We start from the raw sequence: 21,495 nt of genomic DNA, 5'->3' as shown, positions 1-21,495 counted from the left end.
GAGATCTAATGGTTGATTCCTTGAGAGAAGGGAGTGAGATGGGACATAGACATTGAGCTGAAGAGGGAAGCTGAAGTAGGATCTGCAGTGGACCGGTCGAAAGTTGTGTCAATGATGGAATGGAGAGAATGACAGTAGGAATAAGAAGATACATTTCGGCAGATGCATGCATGTTGGAAAGAGGAGAGCAAACACATTCTACCAAACTCATAACAAACTGCTTACCCTACCTAGGACTTTTCAGCATCAGTTTTGTCAATGCCACTGACCCCGCCAGGTGCAGGAGGAGATGAGGCTGCAGTGGACCATGCCCTGTACAAAGCTGGTATGAACAAACAGATTGCACTATGGGAAATCGAAGGGGTGAGGTAAGGGAGAATGGCATAATTCAGACAGTTTGAGGGGAATGCGTTGAAGGATATATGTAGCGCTAGCCAGAGAGGGTCATTTTTGAAGAGTGGCTATCAGTTATGCGGATTTAAAAGGGCATTTTGGACAGAGAGCTTAAGAGTACAGTTTTCCAGAGGAATTTTATTTTTAATTTTTAATTTGCGGACATCAAGGGGAATTTCGTGTAGTGAAGGTGCTTACATTTAACGTTTTTAAAGGAGATTTATAATCTGGAGTTTACTAATACAATAATGTAACCTGGCTGGAGTTTATTTATACAGAGGGGGTAGAGAGTTTGATTTAGGAGGATTGTAAGGAAGTTGTGTAAAGGACATTTTAGTGCATGGGTTTTTAGGTGCAGGTTTTTATTGAAGATGTGTTAACGAAGTTTTTAGGGCAGAGTTTTTAAGAGAACATACTTTAGGCAGGATAATGTATGGAGAGCGATTTAGGTGTTTGGATAAAAGTGGAGAGACTCGTATGCATGTGTATATGGTGGTAATTGTAAAGAAATGCTTTCTATGGCTTTAGGTTTCTTTTTAAAAAACACTTCATTATTGGGTTTTCCATCAATAACATTCAACTGTTTTGCTCGAGCCCACCCTCCCATAAGAACCCACATCGTTGATCGCTATCATATATGGAAATTCACATGTAGCATAGGACTTCCCCGTAAACGCAGAGAACCCACGCAGATGCAGAGAGAAGCTCGGATGAGCCTCTGAGCAAAAGGCTACGGATGCCTGGCATGAGAGCGTCCGCACATTGATTTCGCTGAAGCAGCAACTCCTTTTTTTGGAGAACGCTCATGCGACCCGGTCATGCCACAAAACTTAAAAACCACGGGGAACCAAGATAGGGCCATAACCAAGACAGATATACCTTCATGCCCTATTTCATGGACAATTAAACTCAGAAGAATAAATCTTTGAGTCTTGACCCTAATATTACTATGAGCAATTTCTGTTCCATGAAGTTTCTGATCCCAATAAGGTTTCATATCGTACATAGCTACCTGATGAAGGCGTAATGCCGCAACAGGCATAGGATTCCATTCCTAGCCATGGCATATATGAATGCCCTTACTCATGCTATGTATTTTCAGATGCCAGTAAGTGTGACCATGTTCTGAATAAATTATATTGTCTGTATAGAGAAAAGCATCAAATAGAGTTATATCCAACTCGTTGATTTGACTGTTTTGATTCAACCGATTTATTAGAAATATATTGATTGTTTTTTCCTTAACAGTAATTGCATTGAAACATCATAAATCTGATGAAAAATTAAGACCAGTATGAATGCACAAGTTTGCCTGAAATACATAGATTAGTATTTGTTTGAAAAATCGTGTGATGGATATACATGTGAGAGTACAATTTTGATTTTTTTATAAAATAATTGTCACTTTTATATTCAAAAAAGTACATCAATAGATGACAATAGAGAAGAAAAAAACAATAATAAAAATTTGAATTTTCGGGGGCTTGGCTAGGCAGCATGGCGGACGTCCAGCCCACCGATAATCCTTAATTTATCCTGACTCCCCCGCTGCACTTACCTTGTGAGTGGCGGCTCGGTGCACCCGCGGGACGTTTGCTGTCTTCTGGGGAGCCTCAGTGCTCCTTCCGGGGCCCTGAGGGTCGTGATCCGTCTTTGCCTGGAGTGGGACCTGTGCCTCATGGTGGAGCCGGGGACTGGCGCCTGGATCTGCTGGTGGTGCCTGGGTCATGCGGGCCGGTCTGGAAAGAAACGAGCACTGGAGGTCCCTGGTGCTGGTGGGGGACCTAGTCTGCGGACGGGGGTGCGGAGCTCGGCCCCCCGCGTCCTTTGCTCTGGCTTGGTGTGTTGCTGCGTGACCCGTCTCGGCGGCCAGATCTGGCCGAGCAGGTTAAACAGGCTTCCCCTCTGGCAGCTGGGGCGGCCGGAGCTGTGTTTTGCGGAGGAGAGGGGCCACTGCGCTGGGAGGTTGGGCCCCTACCCCTGCTGGCCCGGGTGCGGCGGGGATTCGGTGGTGCGATTGGCGCGCAGGGGGTAATTGGCCGCCGAGGTGGGCTCTGGGCGCCGGCAGTGAGGCCTGTGCCTCGTGGCAGAGCCGGGGACTTGTGCCAGGGACGACTGGAGGAGGCTGTGGGCGCACAGTGTGTCCGGCTGGCAGACCGGGGAAGCGACGGGCCAGGATGGGCCCTGGTAACTGAGGAGGACCTGGACCTCTGGTTGGGGGGGGGGGGTGTCGGGGGGGGGGGGCGGAGATCTGCCCCCCGGTCTCTTGGCCTGGCCTGGAATGTGGCTGGGCTCCCTGTCTCGACGGCTGGATCGGGCCGGTCAGGTGAGGCTGGCGCGGTTGGTGGCGTGACTGGAGGTTGCAGGGGACCGCTATGTTGGGGGCTGCAGTGTGGTGGCGCCCCCCATTTTTTATAATTTTTTTCCTTCATCCCCCCCCTCCGCCTGCTTGGTGTGCCGAGGGGATCCGGTGGAGCGGTCGGCCCGCCGGGCGGCCAGTGGGAGTCCCGTGGCTTGCTCTGGAGCCTGTGACTGTTGCCTGGTACTCGAGTGAGGCCCGCGTGTCCTTGGGGGCACAGAGGGGGACCGGCGGTGGATCGGGCCGCAGGGGGCAGAACTGTAGGATTTGGCGACTGACCTCTGAGGAGGGGTCTCTCTCCCCCCCCCCCTCCCCCTTCTGACTTGGGATCCCTGGGTGTGCTAGTGGCGGCCTCCCCACAGTGGGAAGTGACGAAGGCGGCTCAGCGGCTGGGTCGGGCCGCCGAGGGGAGGCAGGGCAGCTCAGTGACTGACTCATTATCGCTTCCTTCCTTCTTTTCTTCCCCCTCCCTTCCGGAACTGATTGTGGATCTCGGGGGCGCCCTACGTTTATGCCTTATCCGGCTCCTTTTGGGTTCCAGGGGGTGCCCCGGGTGCAGCCATGACACGTGACAGGGGAGGTGCTGGCTCGACCAAGCGGGGTCCAATCGACCAGTTCACCAACCCGGGGGCGATGGCTGGGGCCTCCGTGGGGTGCCGGGTGCTGTGCCGGACAATGCGGCCCTCATGGCCGCTATCACCCAGTCTAGGAACATGTTGGACGCCAAAATAGGGGCAGTTGGCGCGGACCTTACACTGTTGCGGCAAGACCTGCCCAACGCGGTGGCCCGTATCACGGAGGCAGAGACCCGGACTTTTGGGGTTGAGGATGATGTCACGGTTGTTGGAGGGGTGGGGGGCTTGTTCGGGGGAGGGGGTTGGATGGGGGGTACGAGTTGCGCTGCTTCACTGGGTACATTAGGACGCACACAAACACCGACAGGGTCCCGTCTCCGTGTCATGTAACTACAAGCTGCTCGATGGCTAGTGGGGCTGTAGCAGGGCTGGTGTCCCCGGGTGCCCTCCTCATTGTCAGCTGGAATGTACGTGGGGTCCTGGACAAAATCAAGCGTGGGGCTGTCCTGCGTCAGGTGAAAAGGGCCAAAGCCGATGTCCTTTTCCCATCTGATGGGCTCCAAGGTACTGTGTTTACAGTGGTTTGGCTTTCAGCAGGTCTTTCACGCGGGATTCACACAGGGATCCAGGGGAGTAGCAATTTTAATACACTGCAGGGTCCCATATGTACATGAGCTGCAGTGGCTGGATGCTCAGGGGCGGTATCTTTTTCTCTGAGGCGCGATTGGTGGAGACCCAATAATGTTGGGCTGTGTATATGCCCCCCATAGCAGTGGTCTTTGGTAGAGCGGCTACTTACGTTGTGGGCTGACATGCCGGATGGGGCCTCCGTGGTGGGTGGGGATTGGAACGACGTGCTGGATGTGGGTCGGGACAGGAGTGGGGCGGGTGGGGGTCGCGGTGGCACTCAACACACGAAACTACATTCACTGGTTACGAGCCTTGACTGGGTAGACACCTGGCGGCACATGCACGGAGAAAAGAGGGCGTTTACATACCTTTCAGCGGTTCATAAGTCTTTCTCTAGGATTGACTGTGTTTTCGTTCCCCGGGCGACGGTTGCGAATGTGGTCTCGGCCGAGATCCTCCCCCGGGGGCTGTCGGATCATTCGCCGGTTGCTGTTGAGCTGCAGATGGGCAGGAGTCGGCAGCCCTTCCGGTGGCGCCTCTCTGTGTGGAACCTACAGAATGGGGAATACGAGAGGCACATGAGGGGGGCAGTCGCGGACTATCTCACCGCCAATGTGGGGTCGGTCTCTATCGCCGTGATAGTGGGAGGGGCTGAAGCCCACACTGCGTGGGGTGGACATTGCATGGTGTGTGGAGGCCCGTAGGAGGCGGGGCGAGGAATTAATTCGGGCTGAGGCGGAAGTGGTAACGTTGGAGCGTCGGAGCCGGGAGGAGGATGGGGGGCCGGCGGTGCGACTATTACTTCAGGCGCAGCAGTCCTACGCCTCGCAATTACTGGATGAGGCCCGACAGGTATGGCTGGCATCACGGAGCAGAATCTGTCAATGGGGCGACAAGTCGAGTAAGATGCTACATCAGCTCTGTCAATGGGCTTTCCATCCCCAGGCACTGCCGAGGGTGTTGGATGAGGGTGGGGTTCCGCTGACGGACCCTAGGGTCATAGCGGAGAGCTTTGCCTCTATGCCCCTCGGGAGTGTCTGCCGAAGGCCACGGTCGACAAATTCATTGCAGATCTCCCGCCAAGGGCGGTGTCCAATGAAACGCGTCAAGAATTGGAGCTCCCTCTCTCAGACGAGGAACTGAGTAGGGCCTTAGGAGAGCTTGATTCTGGGAAGGCGCCCGGACCTAACGGGTTTCCCAGCGAGCTTTTTTCGCCGGTATAACGTACAGCTAGCCTCCCCCCCCGACTGGAGGCATGCGGAATGGGTAGTGTTCCACAAGCCTGGTCGGCCCCCGGAGCAGCACGCCTCCTACTGTCCCATTTCTCTTCTCAATGTGGATGCCAAAGTCTTGGCCAAAGCATTGGCTAACCGTCTCCTGCCACATATATCTGCCTTGGTGCACCCGGATCAGGCCAGCTTAATGCCCCAGAGGGCGACACGACACAATATCAGGAGTGCGCACGTTGCACTGGCGGCGCACGGCGAACCGGGGAGCCGGCTGCACTCCTGCTAGCGGATATGGACAGGGATTTCGACTCCTTGAGTTGGGTTTACTTTTTTGCCCTTCTACTTCGCCTTAACTTCGGGCCACGCTTTCTGTCGTATCTGATGCTTCTTTACACTGATTTGTCATAGTCAGTGCGTGTGGTGGGAACGGTCTTGTCCAGCTTCCCTATTCAGCGGGGCACCAGACAGGGGTGCCCCCTGTCGCCATATTTATTCGCCCTAGTCATGGTACCATTGACAATCAAGTTTATTGAGTCTCCATACAAATTTAGTGGCCGTACACCACAGCTTACGGGCCAGCCTGAGGTGAGCCGGTAAACCCATGTACCCTTTCCGGGTCAACAGGGGAAGTGTCTCCCACAATCTCTGCGGGAAGCGTTTTTAGTGTCCCTGTCTAAACGCGACAGAGACCCCATGTCCTTAGGCTCCTACCGCCCACTGGCAATGCTTAACACCGACTACAAGATTTTCGCCAAAATCCTTGCAGAGCGTCGGGCACCGGCGGTCTCACACTTAGTCCACCCAGATCAAAACGGGTTTGTCCCGGCACGGTCCACGTCCCTGAACCTCAGGAGATATTTCAGGGTAGGGGCGGAAGCGACGAAGGCCTGGCCCAGAGCGGGGTGCCTGGTGCTGGACCTGGAAAAGGCCTTTGATTGCCTTGAGTGGGGCTACTTGTCGTCAGTGCTAGAGAAGTATGAGCTGGACGCAAACTTCCTGCAGATGGTGGGACTCTTGTACAGGAACCCTGTGGTCCGTGTCCGGCGGGGGCCATATATTTCGGAGGCAGTGGCGGTGGGCAGGGGCATCCGACAGGGGTGCCCCCTGTCTCCGCTGCTCTTCGCGCTGGCAATGGAGCCCCTAGCTGCGGCCATGAGACAAACCCTGTCGGATGGTATCCCACTGGGCGACGGCGTTCACCAGGTGTCTTTATACGCTGACGACCTATTGGTATTCGTCCGGGACGTAGGCCGCTTTCCGGAGCTGCTGGCCCACCTGTTGAGCCGCTTCGCCGGTCTATTAGGGCTCCGAGTAAACGCAGGCAAGTCCTGCCTCTACGCATTTAGCAGCGAGGTAGCCGATCCGGAATATAGCCTTCATGGCACACTAGTCCAATGGAGAGCAGACACGTTGAAGTATCAGGGGATTCAGATCTACCGTCAGCCGGCAGACCTGCTTGACGGAAATCTGGGAAGAGCGGTGACGGCGCTCAAGACTCAGATCGGCTTCTGGTCCACGCTCCCCCTGACGCCCACAGGCAGAGTGGCCCTTGCCAAAATGGTCATGCTCCCTCGCCTTTTGTACCATTTCACAAATCTTCCCTTGTTTATACCTGCTTCCTTTTTCTCCAAACTTAATAAGTTCCTGCGCGACTTTATTTGGGGCGAGTCCCGGCACCGCCTGGCGCTTGGGAAACTGTTCCTACCCACAGACAGAAGTGGACTAGCCGCTCCCTGCTTTGAGCATTATTACCTGGCGGCGCAGCTCCAGTGGCTAGCCCGCTGGTTAGCGGGCAGGGGGAGAGAGGACACTGCCACGAATGAGCCGCCCTGCACCCTGGAGCGGATCACCGCGCTATTCCATCCACTAGCGGCACGGCGCGCCCCGCCCCACTATTGCTGGCGGTGGCATTCAAATGCTTCCGGCAGGGCACTGCTACTTACGAGAACGGTGCTCCCATACGCACCTGCAGGGCCGCTGGAAGGTTCGCCGGGGGGCGAGGGGGACCTCACGCGCCACATGCTGGAGCAATGGCAGGAAGCGGACGTCCAGACGTAGGTGACTTACATCAAGGTAGTCTATATAATAGCAACATTTCTCAAGTGTATCGTCCGCCACCGAATGAATTTAGACTGAATTTGTACATTTCAGGGGTCTGTGCAATCTTAAATATAAAAGGCGGTTTCTTATCTTATAATGTTATAAATGTTGTAAGTTTCAACCTCTTTTTTTGGATGTTGCTACTCACTTTAATTAGGCGACTAAGTTGCAAAGGAAAAAGTCTAGCTTTTTATTCTCAAAATAGAAAGTTATCAAATTGAAGGATTGACGTTTCTGAGACTGGACGCACATTTTAACTTGTAAATACTGCATTTTTATGTACGCTTTTTAATTAATGAATAGAACTGTTTTACTGTATGCTTTTATGATTTTGCAACTTAAAATCGAAATAAAGCTTAATTGAATTGAATTGACTTACATCAAGGTGGAGCATTGATACCCTACGAGACGCTGGTCGATGAAGTTGGGCTTCCCCCTGGGGGGTTCCTAATACACCGCTCCCTCACGGCTCACATGGCGGCTAGGTGGGGCGATATTGCGGGGGAGCCTGCACAGCACTTGACCGTGCAATATCTACATGTCATGGGTAGGGGCAGACATCTAATTAAGTGGTTTGCTGCATCCTTAAGGGCGCACACAGAACTAGATCTGGCCCCACTCCGCAGAAAGTGGGAGCGGGATATGGGGCGAGCGCTAGCGGATAAAGAATGGGAGAAGATTCTTAAAAGCCCGGTGCGCATCCCCAGAAACATGCGCTTCCGCCAAATCCAAGTCTACATAGTTCACAGGGCCTATCTCAACCCCGACTTAATCAATAAATACTTTCACAGGGCTGACGCGTCCTGCACTAGATGTGGTGAGGTGAATGCAGACCTTTTTTATCTTTTGTGGAACGGCCAAGGCTCGGCACTTATTGGAGAGACATTAGCGTGCTACTTACGCAGTGCACTGTCCGCACCATTCCTTGTGACTGGCCTGAGTACCTTTTACATCATTTCAAGCGGTCACCTAAAGACAAGATATCGTCCGCTTCCTGAATCTGTGGATGATAGTGGCAGCACGCCTCCTCACGAGGAGGTGGAAGGGGAGCGACTCACCTAGTGTACGGGCATGGTTTCTGTCCCTCCAGTCGTGGGCCCGGGCGGAATGGTGGGGCTCCGTAGAGAACCTATGGCGGAGCACTGGGAACGCATGCTCACCGCCCTACAGGCAGCAGGAAGCGCCGTGGGCGAGGGGGTGACAGGGGACTAGGCAGGTGACTGGTGGGGTGCATAGCGGACAGTACGCCTGACACATCGACTGATGCACAACATAAAAATGCGACGAGAGAGCAGTAGAAGCTAGAGACATGTGCGCTTGGGTGGAGAGGGAAGAATGGGGGCGGGCCGGGGGGTGGAGATGGGCTCGAAATGTAATGCATCTCTGTGACAGTGCCGCAGTTTGTTGTTCCTGTTTTGTTGCAAATGACTTTTTGTAGTTGTTCTATACATATAAGACTTATCTCTGCACACAGGGCTGGAGTGCATAGGCTCTTTTATGCTATGGACGTGCTCAGGCGCCCAAGGTTAAACTACTTGCTATCTATGTGTAACGTTATAGCGCCTCACGGATATGTTACCCTGCTTGTGTATTGATAACCTGGCACAGTAGAAGAGCTGTAATATTTGCAATGGCGCACCTACTATAATGTTGAAATATATAAATGCCAATAAACAGATTTGACAAAAAAACAGGGGAAGTGTCAACAATCAAGTGGGTTGCACAAACTGCTGCAGCAGCTTACATACAGCATAAATCCAGGGAACAACATAGTGTATATTTGCATTGCTTAATAATGTGTTCTAAACTTTGGAACCTACAAGACTCCCTTGTCCGATTGGGAGTATAAGAATATCCAGATTTATTGTTGCTTTGCCTTTCCCCAATACAAGAACATCAGTGACTCATCCAGCCTATGGAAACAACATTCCAGTATATGCGTAGTCATGTGCTGCAGCACATATAATACTCAAGGCAACATTTTAATTTTGCTAGGGCCATGCGACCCATCAAGGACATCCGGAATTGCAACTGCATGTTATGCTTTTTTCCAGACTCCCTAGCTAAACACCAGTATTACATGTATAGACTTCGTCAAGATGAGGGCTCCCGGTTTCATTGTATTTATTTTTTTGTCATTTGCATCTCTATTTATCCATATCTATTTTTTTCTCATTTTATCTGTATTTATCCATATTTATTTTGGATTTTGTGCAAAAATTAAGCTGAAATTAGTATTTTTCCACATTTATTTAACCTATAAATATGCATTCATGTTTGAATGTCTGCCAGGTTTCAGTGCTGTGAACACATGCAGAAGAGAAATCAGTGCACTTATATGAAAATTTCATTTTCAACCTTGTGCATATCTGATGCTGTTAAATCTTCTTTACTAAATTCATTTCTTTTTTTAACTCCCTTTTCTATCAATCCACACACTGGCATTCATGGTAGGCAGTATTTAGAACTACTCAAAAAGCAACCCAATTTCCGTTTTCATCCACATTTAAAAATAAACACAGAAAAGACAATTAATGTTTTTTGTTTGTATTTATCTGTAAAAATCCGTAAAAACTGAATAAAGGGAGCCTTAATCAAGATCAATACTCATTAATATTCCTAAGTGAAGAGGTCTGGATTTGTAAATTAGGATGTTAACCGTTGTCCATGAGTCCACCATTCATGGGGTATAAAAGAGACTTATTCAGGTTGAGCCTAAAGCTAAGTGACACCTCACTTCCTCTATCCTTCCCCATGTGACCACCAAATCTCTGAATGTCAGAAGGATGTCGGCATACAGTGAAGAAAACATGCGCTTAACCTTTACCAGAATGTCTGCATGCCAAAGTCTTACCAGTTGTGAGAGTGGTTCAGTTATCAATGCAAAGATCAGTAGGGAAAGGGGGCACACCTATATCATACCCCTCTGCACTACCGACCTTCCCAATATTCTGTTATCCACCTTCACCAGTGCCACGCCACCAGTGTATGAGGTCCACCCATCTCATGAAATCATGCCCATATTTTACTTTGCAAGTGTTTGTCTTATGTCAGTAGCCTTATGTGCATCCAAACTTGCAACTGCATTATTCTCGTCTATTGTTGTGGCATGTTCCATTACAAGAAATGCCTTTCTTATGTTCGTAGTTGTCGGACGACCCCCCACAAATCCAGCCTGATCTGTGTGAAATAGAGTCTCTACTGTCTTTGCTAATCTTCTAGCTAGAATGTTCCCTAATATTTTGCCATCCGCAATACTTAGGGACAGTGGCCTGTATGACTCAGTCTAAAGGATCATTTTCAGGCTTCGCTAACACCCCGGAGTTGGCTTCAAGGAATAATTCCAGATTGTACCGATATATAGAATAGGCAGTAAAGATGACCCAGGGAATTACGGGTCCATCAGACTTTTTGATACCTCTCAGAAACTTTTTTCCCATCTCATTCTAGGGAAGCTGATAGATTGGGTCAAGGATAACACTTTTCTTTCTGATATGCAGGCTGGATTTAGAAATAGGGTCAGGACAATGAATCAAATCCTACACATTTGTAGCCTATACTGTAAATCTGTAACGCTTGCCAAAAACTACTTGATCTTAGGTCAGCATTCAAATCTATCTCTTGAGCTAAACTGTGGGTAGTTTTGAAGCAGATGGGTTTCCCTGCCAACCTTTTGTCTGTCTTCATCAGTTTGCATGCCCATAACACTGCCCGTGTTAGATATAGGAACAAACACGAGCTCACAGACTCCTGTAAGATGACCAGTGTCCATCAGGGTTGTGTGCTGGCACCAATAATATTTACGCTTTACATCAATTATCTAGTAAAAGCTCTTGATTTTCCTGGCAATGATGCACCTAAATTGGGCCCACACAAAATCTAGACACTTCCCAGATGACATGCTCATACTTTCTAAAACTCCTTGTGGTCTACAGGCAATACTTGACCATTTTTTAAGTTTCTGTAGCACTCTGGGCCTTGAGCTCAATATTAACAAAACTAAATGTATGTTTTTTTAATCCTTATCCTAACACTGGAGGAATTGACAGCACACTATATTCCTGATTAAACTCAGCCAGTAGGCCATCATTCCAGGTGCCCTTCCAGTTCTCAGACCTTAAATAACCCATTTAATATTTGTTTTTATCTAGGGATGCCTTAAGGGTATCATGTAGGTCTGCAGATGGGCTTCCTCCAACAAAGCAACGGTTCTTACAGTATCTGCTATCGCCTTGCCTTTGTATAATGTGTTATAAAATTCTGCAATTCTTCGGAGGATATTGACTTGAATCACAAGAACATGTTCCTCCTCAATTTTAATTGCCAGAGTGTGTTGCTCCCCTTATCTCTGCTCACTAACTAAGCCGGTAGGCACCTATCTTTATCTTCTTGCTCATTATGTTGCTCAGAGTATAATCTGTAGTCAGATGTCCTTAATTTATAATAATAATAATAAGGGTGGCTTATAAAGCGCTTGGTTACGCAGAAGCGTGTCCCCGCGCTACATCTGAAGAACACTGTGCGAGGTTTGCAGACCAGTGATCAGTTATCTGGAGAACAGGTATGTTTTTAGATTCTTGCGGAAGCTGGATTCAGTTGAATCAAGGCGGAGATGGAGAGGGAGGGAATTCCAGCTTTTTGCTGCCAGATAGCGGAAGGAGCGTCCGCCCATACGGGCCCTTCTGACTCTAGGAACCTGGAGTAGGCCCCCATATGAGGAGCGCAGATCGCGTGCTGGTGTATACCTTGTCACTAAGTTCTGGAGTGGGATAGGTGATTTTTTAGCCAGGATGCGGTGACAGGTACAGAGGGCTTTGAATTCCACTCTGCTTTTTACTGGCAGCCAGTGGAGGGTTTTGAGAGCGGCTTTGGTGTCTGATCGTTTAGGGATTTTTAGGATGAGACGGGCTGCCGCGTTCTGTATTACCTGAAGGCGATTCATAGCTTTGCAGGTGGTACCCAGGTAAAGTAGGTTGCCATAGTCTAGGCGTGATGTCACAAGGGCATGTACCAGTGTTCTCCGTGCTGACATGGGAAGGAGGTCAAGGACCTTCCTTATGGTTTTTAAGATGCTAAAACAGACACCTGCAACTCGGTCTATTTGGGGTCCAAATGATAGGTCAGCGTCGAGCCATACACCAAGGTTTTTAACTCCCTGGCTGGGTATGGGAGCCTCACCCAGGCATGGAGGCCACCACGCCGATGACCAAGCAGATGGGTTCCTCCCCACCACGAGCACCTCGGTCTTGTTGCCGTTTAATTTAAGGCAGTTGGTGGACATCCAGGTTGCAAGTTCTTGCATGCAATCCCTGAAATTGTCCATCGCAAGACCGGGTGCACGCGATAGGGAGATAGCCAGCTGCGTGTCATCAGCGTATGACACGATGCTCAATCCGTGACTCACGGCAATTGAAGCCACTGGAGAGACATAGAGATTAAACAAGGTTGGGCTCAGGGACGAACCCTGAGGAACGCCCAGTCCCAAACCTATGTCTCTCGAGTAGTGGTCGCCTTGGCGAACCTGGAAGCTTCTCCCTGTCAGGAAGGATTGTAGCCATTGGAGTGCAGCTTCGGATATTCCTCCGTTATTCAGACACTGTAGCAAGTTGTCGTGCGCTACAGTGTCGAATGCTGCACTCAGGTCCAATAGGATGAGGGCCATGGTATGTCCCTCATCCACCCCCTGACGTAGGGTCTCTACTGCTGTTAGGAGTGCGGACTCTGTAGAGTGGCGGGGGCGGAATCCGAATTGGGTGTTGTGCAATAGGGCAGCCTTTTCCACGAAGTCCATTAGCTGTATATTGACCGTTTTTTCAGCCACCTTGGCCAGGTAGGGAAGGAGTGAAATTGGGCGGAGGTTGTCAAGTTTCTCAAAACTGATGGTAGGTTTCTTCCTGAGGGGTAGAACAACCGCCTTTTTCCAATCCCTAGGTACTGTCTTGGTGCTAAAAGATACATCGAGCAGATGTCTGATGTATGGTTCTAGTACCCTTAGACTATCTGTCAGGCGTGTGGGTGTGGTTGGGTCTCGAGGAGAGCCCGACTTCACCGACCTACAGATTTTTAAAAGATCGTCCGTGGGAGGGGTAACGAAGTTGGTAAGTCTTGGTTTATCTCCCCACTCCCTTGGGCTTTCAACAAACTCTGCCCCTGTTTTGGGCTGCGTAGGGAATGCTGAGTATATTTTTGTTATTTTTTCTGAAAAAAAGTCTGCGATTTTGTCACACAATTCTGGCGAGCAGTCATCAGGGACAAAAGCTGAATTTCCGCTTGAAAGAGTTTTATAGAGTGAGAACAGCTCTTTCGTCGAGTTACCAGCCTCACTGATCCTAGACGTAAAATATGCTGTTTTCGTCTTTCTGATTAGTCCATGGTAGGTTCGTCTCTCGGTTAGGTACTTAGTTCTGGTTTCTTCAGAGAAACTCTTGCGCCATTCTCTTTCGGTTCTTTTCAGTGCGGTTTTCTGGACTCTTAGTTCAGCGTTGAACCATGGGGCGGTTTTGTTTACGCGGCCCCCAGATTTGGTTTTTAGCAAAGGGGCTGTGCAGTCTAGTGCCTCATTAATGCGTATGCAGAGGTTAGCATTGGCCGTGTCCGCATCCTCCCCCCCTGGGCTTCCTCCTTTCGTCAATTCTTCACAGAATTTGGACTGAGAGAAAGTTGCCCATTTCCGTTTGAGGTGGTGCATGACTGATGGCTGTGGGGGTCTGCTTCCGGGGATACGTATGGAAAAAGGGACCAGATAGTGGTCCGACCAAGGAATGGGAATAGGGGTCATCCCTGGCCTGTTATAGGTCCTCTTGTGCTGTCTGTCGGAAGTCCCAGTCCTCCGGTGCCATCATAGGTTGTCTGTCTGTAGTGTCAATTTGATTTTCCAATGTATGAATCCTACCTTCTAGAAATTTCCCCACTCCTTATGTCACTCCAATTCATCTCCCCCTAATAGGTACCCCAAATGCCTCCCATAGAGTTAAAGCGGACTCCACTAATCCAGTATTCACATTGAAGAGTTCCTTAATGTCTTCTCTGATTTCCTCTCTAAATACCTGGTCTTGTAACGCCCGTACTTGCAATTTCCACTGTGGTACTGGCACTATTTATCCTTGACCGAGCAATTCATTAGAGAGAGGGGCTTACAACATGTGATTGAGATGTATATCTCTTCACCATATTCCATTATCTGCCCTAGATGAATAAGGGCAAACTCGTTTTGAGAAAATTAGTTATCTGGTGGGGAGTAAAAAGAATAGCCTCCTATCACTAGGCTGTGCTCTGCAAATTTCTATCAAGTTAAGTGCTGCCATGCTACTATGCAGATGCCTAAGAGGACCTCCTCAAGGGCCCAGTTGTGGCTCGAGAACTGTCCAGGTCCTTGTCTGAATGCAATTAAAATCGCCCATAATTGCATTTTAGTGAGAGTACAATGTCAATAATCACACTATCTCCTCAGAAAATTCAGGAGAATCAATAGTGGAGGTCTAAGTGTTCAATAGGACAGAAGGCTCCCGCATAGCTCTTCTGCTACCTCCTACTTGTCTCCCATTCATAACTGATTGTTGCCTCCACTTTAAGTGGAACAGAAGGGTCCTCCCAAATGAGCAGCCCTCGGACAGTAGATATAAAAGTGCCACACCATACTGTTACCCCCTGCCCACGCCTACCATTTCAACTGTAATTTGTCATATTCCTTGGGTGTCAAATGTGTTTTTCTACCGCATAATTATGTGTTCATTTTTCCGATATGCCCATATGATCTGGTGCTTAATTGGATAGTGAATCGCTATTAAGTTTCTAGAAGTAGCTGTCATCCCCATATCACTACATCTTGTGCATCGTCGGTCTGTGCATGACATGAATGTAGTGACTTACCATTACCATAAAAGTGTGAGTTCTTCTACCCCTCTAAACTCCTCCCTTCTGTGGCCAATCCCAACCTGACCTCTACAAGCGATATAATCAGTACATATCCTCCACCACTAGTGTGTGGCTCCTTTTGATTTCCTCAATGGGGGTTACCTAGGTTACCACAGCCACTAAAACGCTAAGGGAGAGCAATGCAGAAAGAGAGAAAAACTGAATACACACTTAAACTCACCCAGCACATGCCACACGCATCATTCTCTAATACTCCTGAAAGTGTCCCCTTTGGCTCATTGATCTGTGTTGTGGATTTGCATACATCAATACTGTCCAACACCCATATGGTCATAATGGAAACATAAGCAGTATACAAGCAGCCATTGGCTTTCAACAAACAGCATTGTCTTTTCTGCGTAATCAAAAAAATGCAGTTTACCACCTACATCCACCCTCAAACATGCTAGAGGAAGCAATACATAGGGCATGTTTCACTCTCTTAGTTGAAGTTTAACTTCATAGAATGAATTATTTTTCTGGGTAGCAGTTCCATAATCAGGTTGGAAAGATATTTTGGTACCATTATATTCAATAGTTCCTTGCCGTCCGGCTGCTGTCAAAATGCAAATCTTATCCCAGTATTGTTGCACTATGATTATTATCATACTGGGAGGGGCTGGGCTGCCGGCAGTGGTTTCCCTCCCAGTGTTCTGTGAGCCCAGTCTATTTGTATCTCATCTGTCCCTTCTAAAGATTTCAAAAGGGGGGCAACAGGGATTCCATAAAAGCTTTCATTGGTTGTATCTCATTTCCTTCTGACAGGCCCAAAATGCAGACTTTATTCCTACTGTATCTGGCCTCCAGATCCGCCAACTTAATCTTGTGCCACATCAGGTTCCATTCTTGATCAGCTAATTGGCAAGAGAGTGTTCCAAGTGTATCCTCCGTAATACCAACCCTGTTCTCTCCATCTTTTGTGTGGTCTTGTATTTTATCCATGTCCTAGCACAGCAAAGCACCAGTGGTCATCACACCATCTATTTTCTCAGTTATTGTTCTATTGCCCTCCAATATCATAGGTTTTAACTCTGTAGTGGAGGGGCTTCAGTGTCATTATCTTTCTGGATGTCCTTCACTCCAAGACCTTGTGTAAATTTTATCTACCCATCCTCTATTGTGCTTATTTTTTGTTTGCACCCTTGCGCCACCCTTCGTTTTTTGAGGCATTTGATTTAATCAGCAATGTGAAGGGCAGCCCTCCTATACACCTTGACTTGTCCTGGTGGAAAGGCAACACCACCCTTTCCTGCTATATGTTGGTGCTCTGTTACTATGTATCCACTCAGATCATGCAGGGGTCCCTCACTATGCCCCTCTTTGATGCTCACATGAAGCATGCTGATCTGATATGGTGTAGCACCCTCAGTTATCATCATCCATCATACCAAACATCCAGTTAAGTGGCAATTCTAGTGGCTCAATAAATGCTGCTCCCTGGGATACATAAATAATCGAGAGAAGGTGGAGGCCGGAATCCAAATCACTGGCCCAATGATATCAATCTTATGCCAACACTGCCTCACCTCGTGAATGTCCCCTAGACTGAAGAGGTCCAGAAGAAATCTGCCCTTCTGCTTAGACCTCAGCCATGGCCTACTGTGACTCAGCACAGTCCTGCTCACTCCTTGTGCCCCCTAGTGTGCCGCGGTCCTGCGTTCTCAGGCTCTTCGACTGCTATATACGCTGCCAGCTTTTGACCCAGGGTGATTGTATCTTAGGGGTTTGCTGGTTTTCTCGCCGCCTCAACCCGCTATAACCACATCAGCCCCTTCCTGAGTGTGGCTGCCAGTCGGGCTCTCTGAATGTACTACCGCCCAGACAGCAGCCGTGTCTCACTCTGCAGGGTCTGCAACAAGCTACCATCCCCCAGTCAAGACCTTCGGGTGCTTTGGGCACTGTTACCATCCTTCAAATAATGAAAAACAGGCTGAAGAGAGCTGAAGGGGGAAACTGTGTGTGTGGCGTGCCAGAGCGATTAGAGGGTGCATCTGCTCAGGTGTCCTTCTTGGCTCATGTGACTTTAGATTTCTAAGTGAAAAAGTTATGGTGAACTTTCTTTTATGTGGATTTGTTGTGGGGTGGTTTTGGTAGGCAAGGTTTTAAATGAATAGGTCACTAAGATTTGTTTTCAGGGCAATTTTGTGAGTGGAAGTTTCTGAGACATGTGGGGAGGTTTTTATGGGGGGTATTTTTAAAGTGGTTGTTTCTAGGGATTTTAAAAGAGTTGGAGTAGAAAATTTTAAGAGGATATTTATAAAGAGAGAGTAAAGGAGGAATGTTGGAAGAGGAAAATTGTTAAGTGTTATGTTGGAAAGTTGTAAGGGTGAGCTGTGAATGAGACTTGTAGTTGAAATCTGTGAAGACCGTGTTGTGGAATGTTTTAAAAGGGAAGTTGTAAAGAGAGCATCATGGTAACATTTTAGGAGGAAGGTTTAGAAGAGATTTACTATGGAATGTTATCTGTGAAGGTAGTTTTGTGTTGGATAGCTGTAAGAGGGAAGTTATGAAGATTGTGTTACAGTGAAATATTTTTCAGTACCCCTGCCTGAGTGCCTATACCTGTCCTGCGTATTGGTACTGTAAAAGCTTCCCACAGACAACTCCAACTAACTACAGAGCCTATATTTAATGCAAAATATTCAACTATCACATTCTGCACCTCCTCTTTGAAGGCCATATCTAGGAGTGCTGTTGGGTGAAAGCGCCAAGTGTATGGTGTAGGGATTACATTTGGTAGTTTCAACTGTAACAGGACCGGTGCTTGGGCGGATAGTGTCCTAATGCAGGTGCCTCTATCTCTTCTATCCACTGGTATACCTCTATATGAGCCATTAGTGGTGCCCTGGACCGAGGATAAAAATGTGTCCTGCTTCTGTATAGGGTGTCTCAGTCGCAAGGCATCGACTAGGCCGTACTCCCCCATGTTATGTTATGTTATGTTATGTTATAAAAGCTCTTTTATAGCGCACGGCTACTCCGTGGAGTGTCCCGGCGCTTTGGCAAAGAGAGACGTAGAAGGAAAATACATAACACAGTGCCCTCCACATGGCAGCAGAGAAATTACTGTGCAAAAAGCCACGTCTTCAGGTCTTTTCGAAAAGCAAGCAGGTTAGAAGTAGTTCTCAGAGCAAGCGGAAGCTTGTTCCAACAGCACGGGGCCAGATACCGGAAAGAACGACCCGCAGTACGAGCACGTTTTATGATGGGAACAGCTGCTTTGGCCTGCATTGCGGACCTCAAGAACCTCCTAGGAGCGTAGAAAGCCATCCGCTTCCGGAGATAATTAGGGCCGGTCGAGTGGAGAGCTTTAAAGGCCAGAGTCAAGATCTTAAAAGTGACTCTTTTGGCAATCGGAAGCCAATGGAGTCTCTCAAGCAGCTCCGAGGCGCGAGCCCTTCGCGGCAGTCCAAAGATGGCTCTAGCGGCCAAATTTTGTACAACCTGCAAACGAGCCAGAAGATATTTCGGGAGGCCTAGATGGAGGGCGTTCGCGTAATCAAGACACGAACCGATCAAGGCCTGAACTATGATTTTTTTATGTTGGAGGGATATTAGAGGAAGGAACTTCCGCAGCATTTTTAAAATGCCGAAGCATTTTCCGGTCAGCCCTACAACCTGGGGTCTAAAAGAGAGATCCACATCACATAAAACACCCAGATTTTGGGCTTTTTGCGAGGTGTCCTCCGGCGGTGACATGTCACGCGGCCACCAGGACTTCCACTCGGGGTCCGGAGGACTTCCGAAGAAGAGCAGCTCCGACTTATCCGAGTTGCATTTCAAACTATGCCTCTGAAACCATTCAAACACGGCTTCCAGACATTCCCTGATCTGACCACTGTCGAAATCTTCACCCTTGTTACACGTAAAAAGTAGCTGGGTGTCATCAGCATAGGATATGATCTGGGCACCAAAAGATTCCGCTACCTCCGCTAGAGGGGCCATGTAGATATTAAAAAGGGTGGCACTCAAGATGGACCCTTGAGGAACCCCCACCTCCAGCGGAGGCATTTCAGGGGAAAACGGGGGTGCCCAGACCACTTGTCGGCGGTTGGTGAGAAATGACTTAAACCATTTCCACACCGTCCCCCGAAAACCGATCTCCCAGAGTCTTGAAAGGAGACCGACGTGGGGGACGGTGTCAAACGCCGCCGACAAGTCCAGCATGACCAAGATGGCTTTCCCTCCTCCATCCAAAGTCTCTCGAATGGCATCGGTAATCTCTACAAGGGCAGTCTCCGTGCTATGATTAGCTCGGAAACCCGATTGAGAGTCGTGCAACAAGTTGTTATTCTCAATGAAGCTGGAAATCGAGAGGTGCACGTGTTTCTCAATCACCTTAGCCAGAGAGGGAAGAAGGGAAATAGGTCTATAGTTCGCGTGAACAAGGGGGTCTGATGTTGGTTTTTTTAACGGTGGCAGAATCAGGGTGTGCTTCCATGCCAAGGGCACCTCTCCAGATGTCAGGGAGGCATTGAGCAGAGGGTTGAGCAAGATGTTAATTGCCGGCGCCACTCTTCCCAGGCAGGTAGCGGGACAGGGATCAAGCGGCGAGCCTGATTTAAGTCGAGTTAGGAGGTCGAGAGAGGAGGCATGAGAGATGGACGGGAAGTCCAAGAGCAAAGGACCTGTCTCCTTCAAAAGTGAAGGCATAGAAATTAGATGACATGCACCGGACCTAAGGCCCGCTCTAGGGAAGGAGTCTTGGATAAGCTTGATTTTATTAATAAAAAATTCACTAAGTTGGCTGATCCAAACTTCCGTGTGAGAGTGATTAGGAGAGCTCGAGGAAGGAGAAATAAACTCCTGTACAATTCTAAAAATTTCTTTGCTCCTATTATCTGCTGCGTCAGATCTGTGTTCTAAATAAGCTTTTTTTGCATCCAGAATTTGCTTATGGTAGAGACGAATTAGCTCCCTATATTTAGTTTTGTCTTCTGGATCATACCGACGCCTCCAGACTCTTTCCGCCCTCTTGCAGTCCTGACGCATCCTGCCAAGAAGAGAAGTGAACCAGGGGGCCAAGATGTATTTGCCCACCGAATTACCTGACTTACCAGGGGCTATCTCCTCAAACCTAGTTTCAAGCCATTTCTGGACCAATTCCATATCTTGCTCCAGATCCCCTGATAGAAGGCAGGGATATTGGCACAGAGCGGCAGAAAGCATTTCTGCCGTGACTTGATGAAAAGGCCGCAACACTCTTCTGGTCTCTTTCGCTCCTCTAACACTGGGCATGGCCATGATGGAGATGCAAAATTCTATTAAAAAGTGGTCAGATCAGAGAACAGGAAGCGGTGGAGAGGTCTCGATAGTCTTAGAGGAAAAGATCTGATCGATCGTATGGCCTTTGATGTGAGTCGGGCTAAAAATGAAAGGGGATAGCCCTAAAGGACAGACTATATCCAGGAGCTTGATGGTGTCGGGGTCGACAGTGTTGTCCATATGGAGATTGAGATCTCCCAGCAGGATACAGTGCTCCGATCTCAGGCAAGGTACAGAGAGCCCGCCTGTAGGTCTTCAAAAAAGGAACCTAAAGGGCCAGGCGCTCTGTAGATAATAATCCCTGTGCAAGTTTGGAGGGGAGATAGTTTGAGAGTGAAGCCTAAGGCTTCACTCCCCTTGATGTTATCCACAGGGAATGTCGAACACGACAGACTCTTGTCGACAACTATTGCCACCCCACCTCCACGACCCACCTCCCTGTCCTTCCTGTAGATGGTATAATTTGGAGGGACAGCAGTGGCAATGTCGGGGCCAGAGCACTCACTAAGCCAAGTCTCAGTGAGGAACAGACACAAGGTTTTGGAGTCAGATATCAAATTCCAGATATCAGTGGAATGCTTACTGAGGGATCTGGTATTAAGCAGATGACAGAGAACATGTGGCGAGGTGGAAACAGGCAGTACGCCTTCCCGCATCGGCATATTCCAGCCGCAGCCAGCGCAACCCTTCCTAAGCGAGCGGCCACCAGGAAAGACATGATGATATGATGTAAAGGATCCTCGTAACGCTAATAGCTCAGTGGGAGAGTAATAGAGCATCAGGACTTCTGAAACATCTAAACCACCAAACTACAGACTGCAGGACAGCCAAAATGTAACACGCCTACCTCACCGACTCCCGAGACGCGGACGAGCACAGACGGGCAGGATTCTGGCGCGACTCAGGCGCAGATAAGGCGCTTCCGCTGCGCGTCACCGCTGCGCGTTGAAAGGAATCCTTTAAATAGGCAGCTCCCAGTGTCCCTGAGCGCCAGAACGCTCAAAGATGGCGCCCAGAGCTCCCCTCCCAC

At 49.0% G+C, this 21,495-nt stretch overlaps 1 protein-coding gene across 1 annotated transcript in view; it reads left to right on the top strand.

Annotated features, from left to right (window-relative positions):
* Positions 1-258: 258 nt before the first annotated feature.
* LOC147748646 (SUN domain-containing protein 2-like) overlaps positions 259-21,495 on the top strand; it is a 129,887-nt gene continuing 108,650 nt past the window's right edge. The window contains exon 1 of the mRNA XM_086928369.1: positions 259-325. Coding sequence (XP_086784495.1) covers positions 259-325 — 67 coding nt within the window. The remainder of the gene's footprint in view (positions 326-21,495) is intronic.

This window comes from Lissotriton vulgaris, chromosome 1_1 (genome assembly GCF_964263255.1).
Source record: "Lissotriton vulgaris chromosome 1_1, aLisVul1.2, whole genome shotgun sequence".
Lineage (NCBI taxonomy): Eukaryota > Metazoa > Chordata > Amphibia > Caudata > Salamandridae > Lissotriton > Lissotriton vulgaris.
The sequence above is the reverse complement of the archived record's forward strand: the minus strand, read 5'-3'. Positions and strand labels throughout refer to the sequence as shown.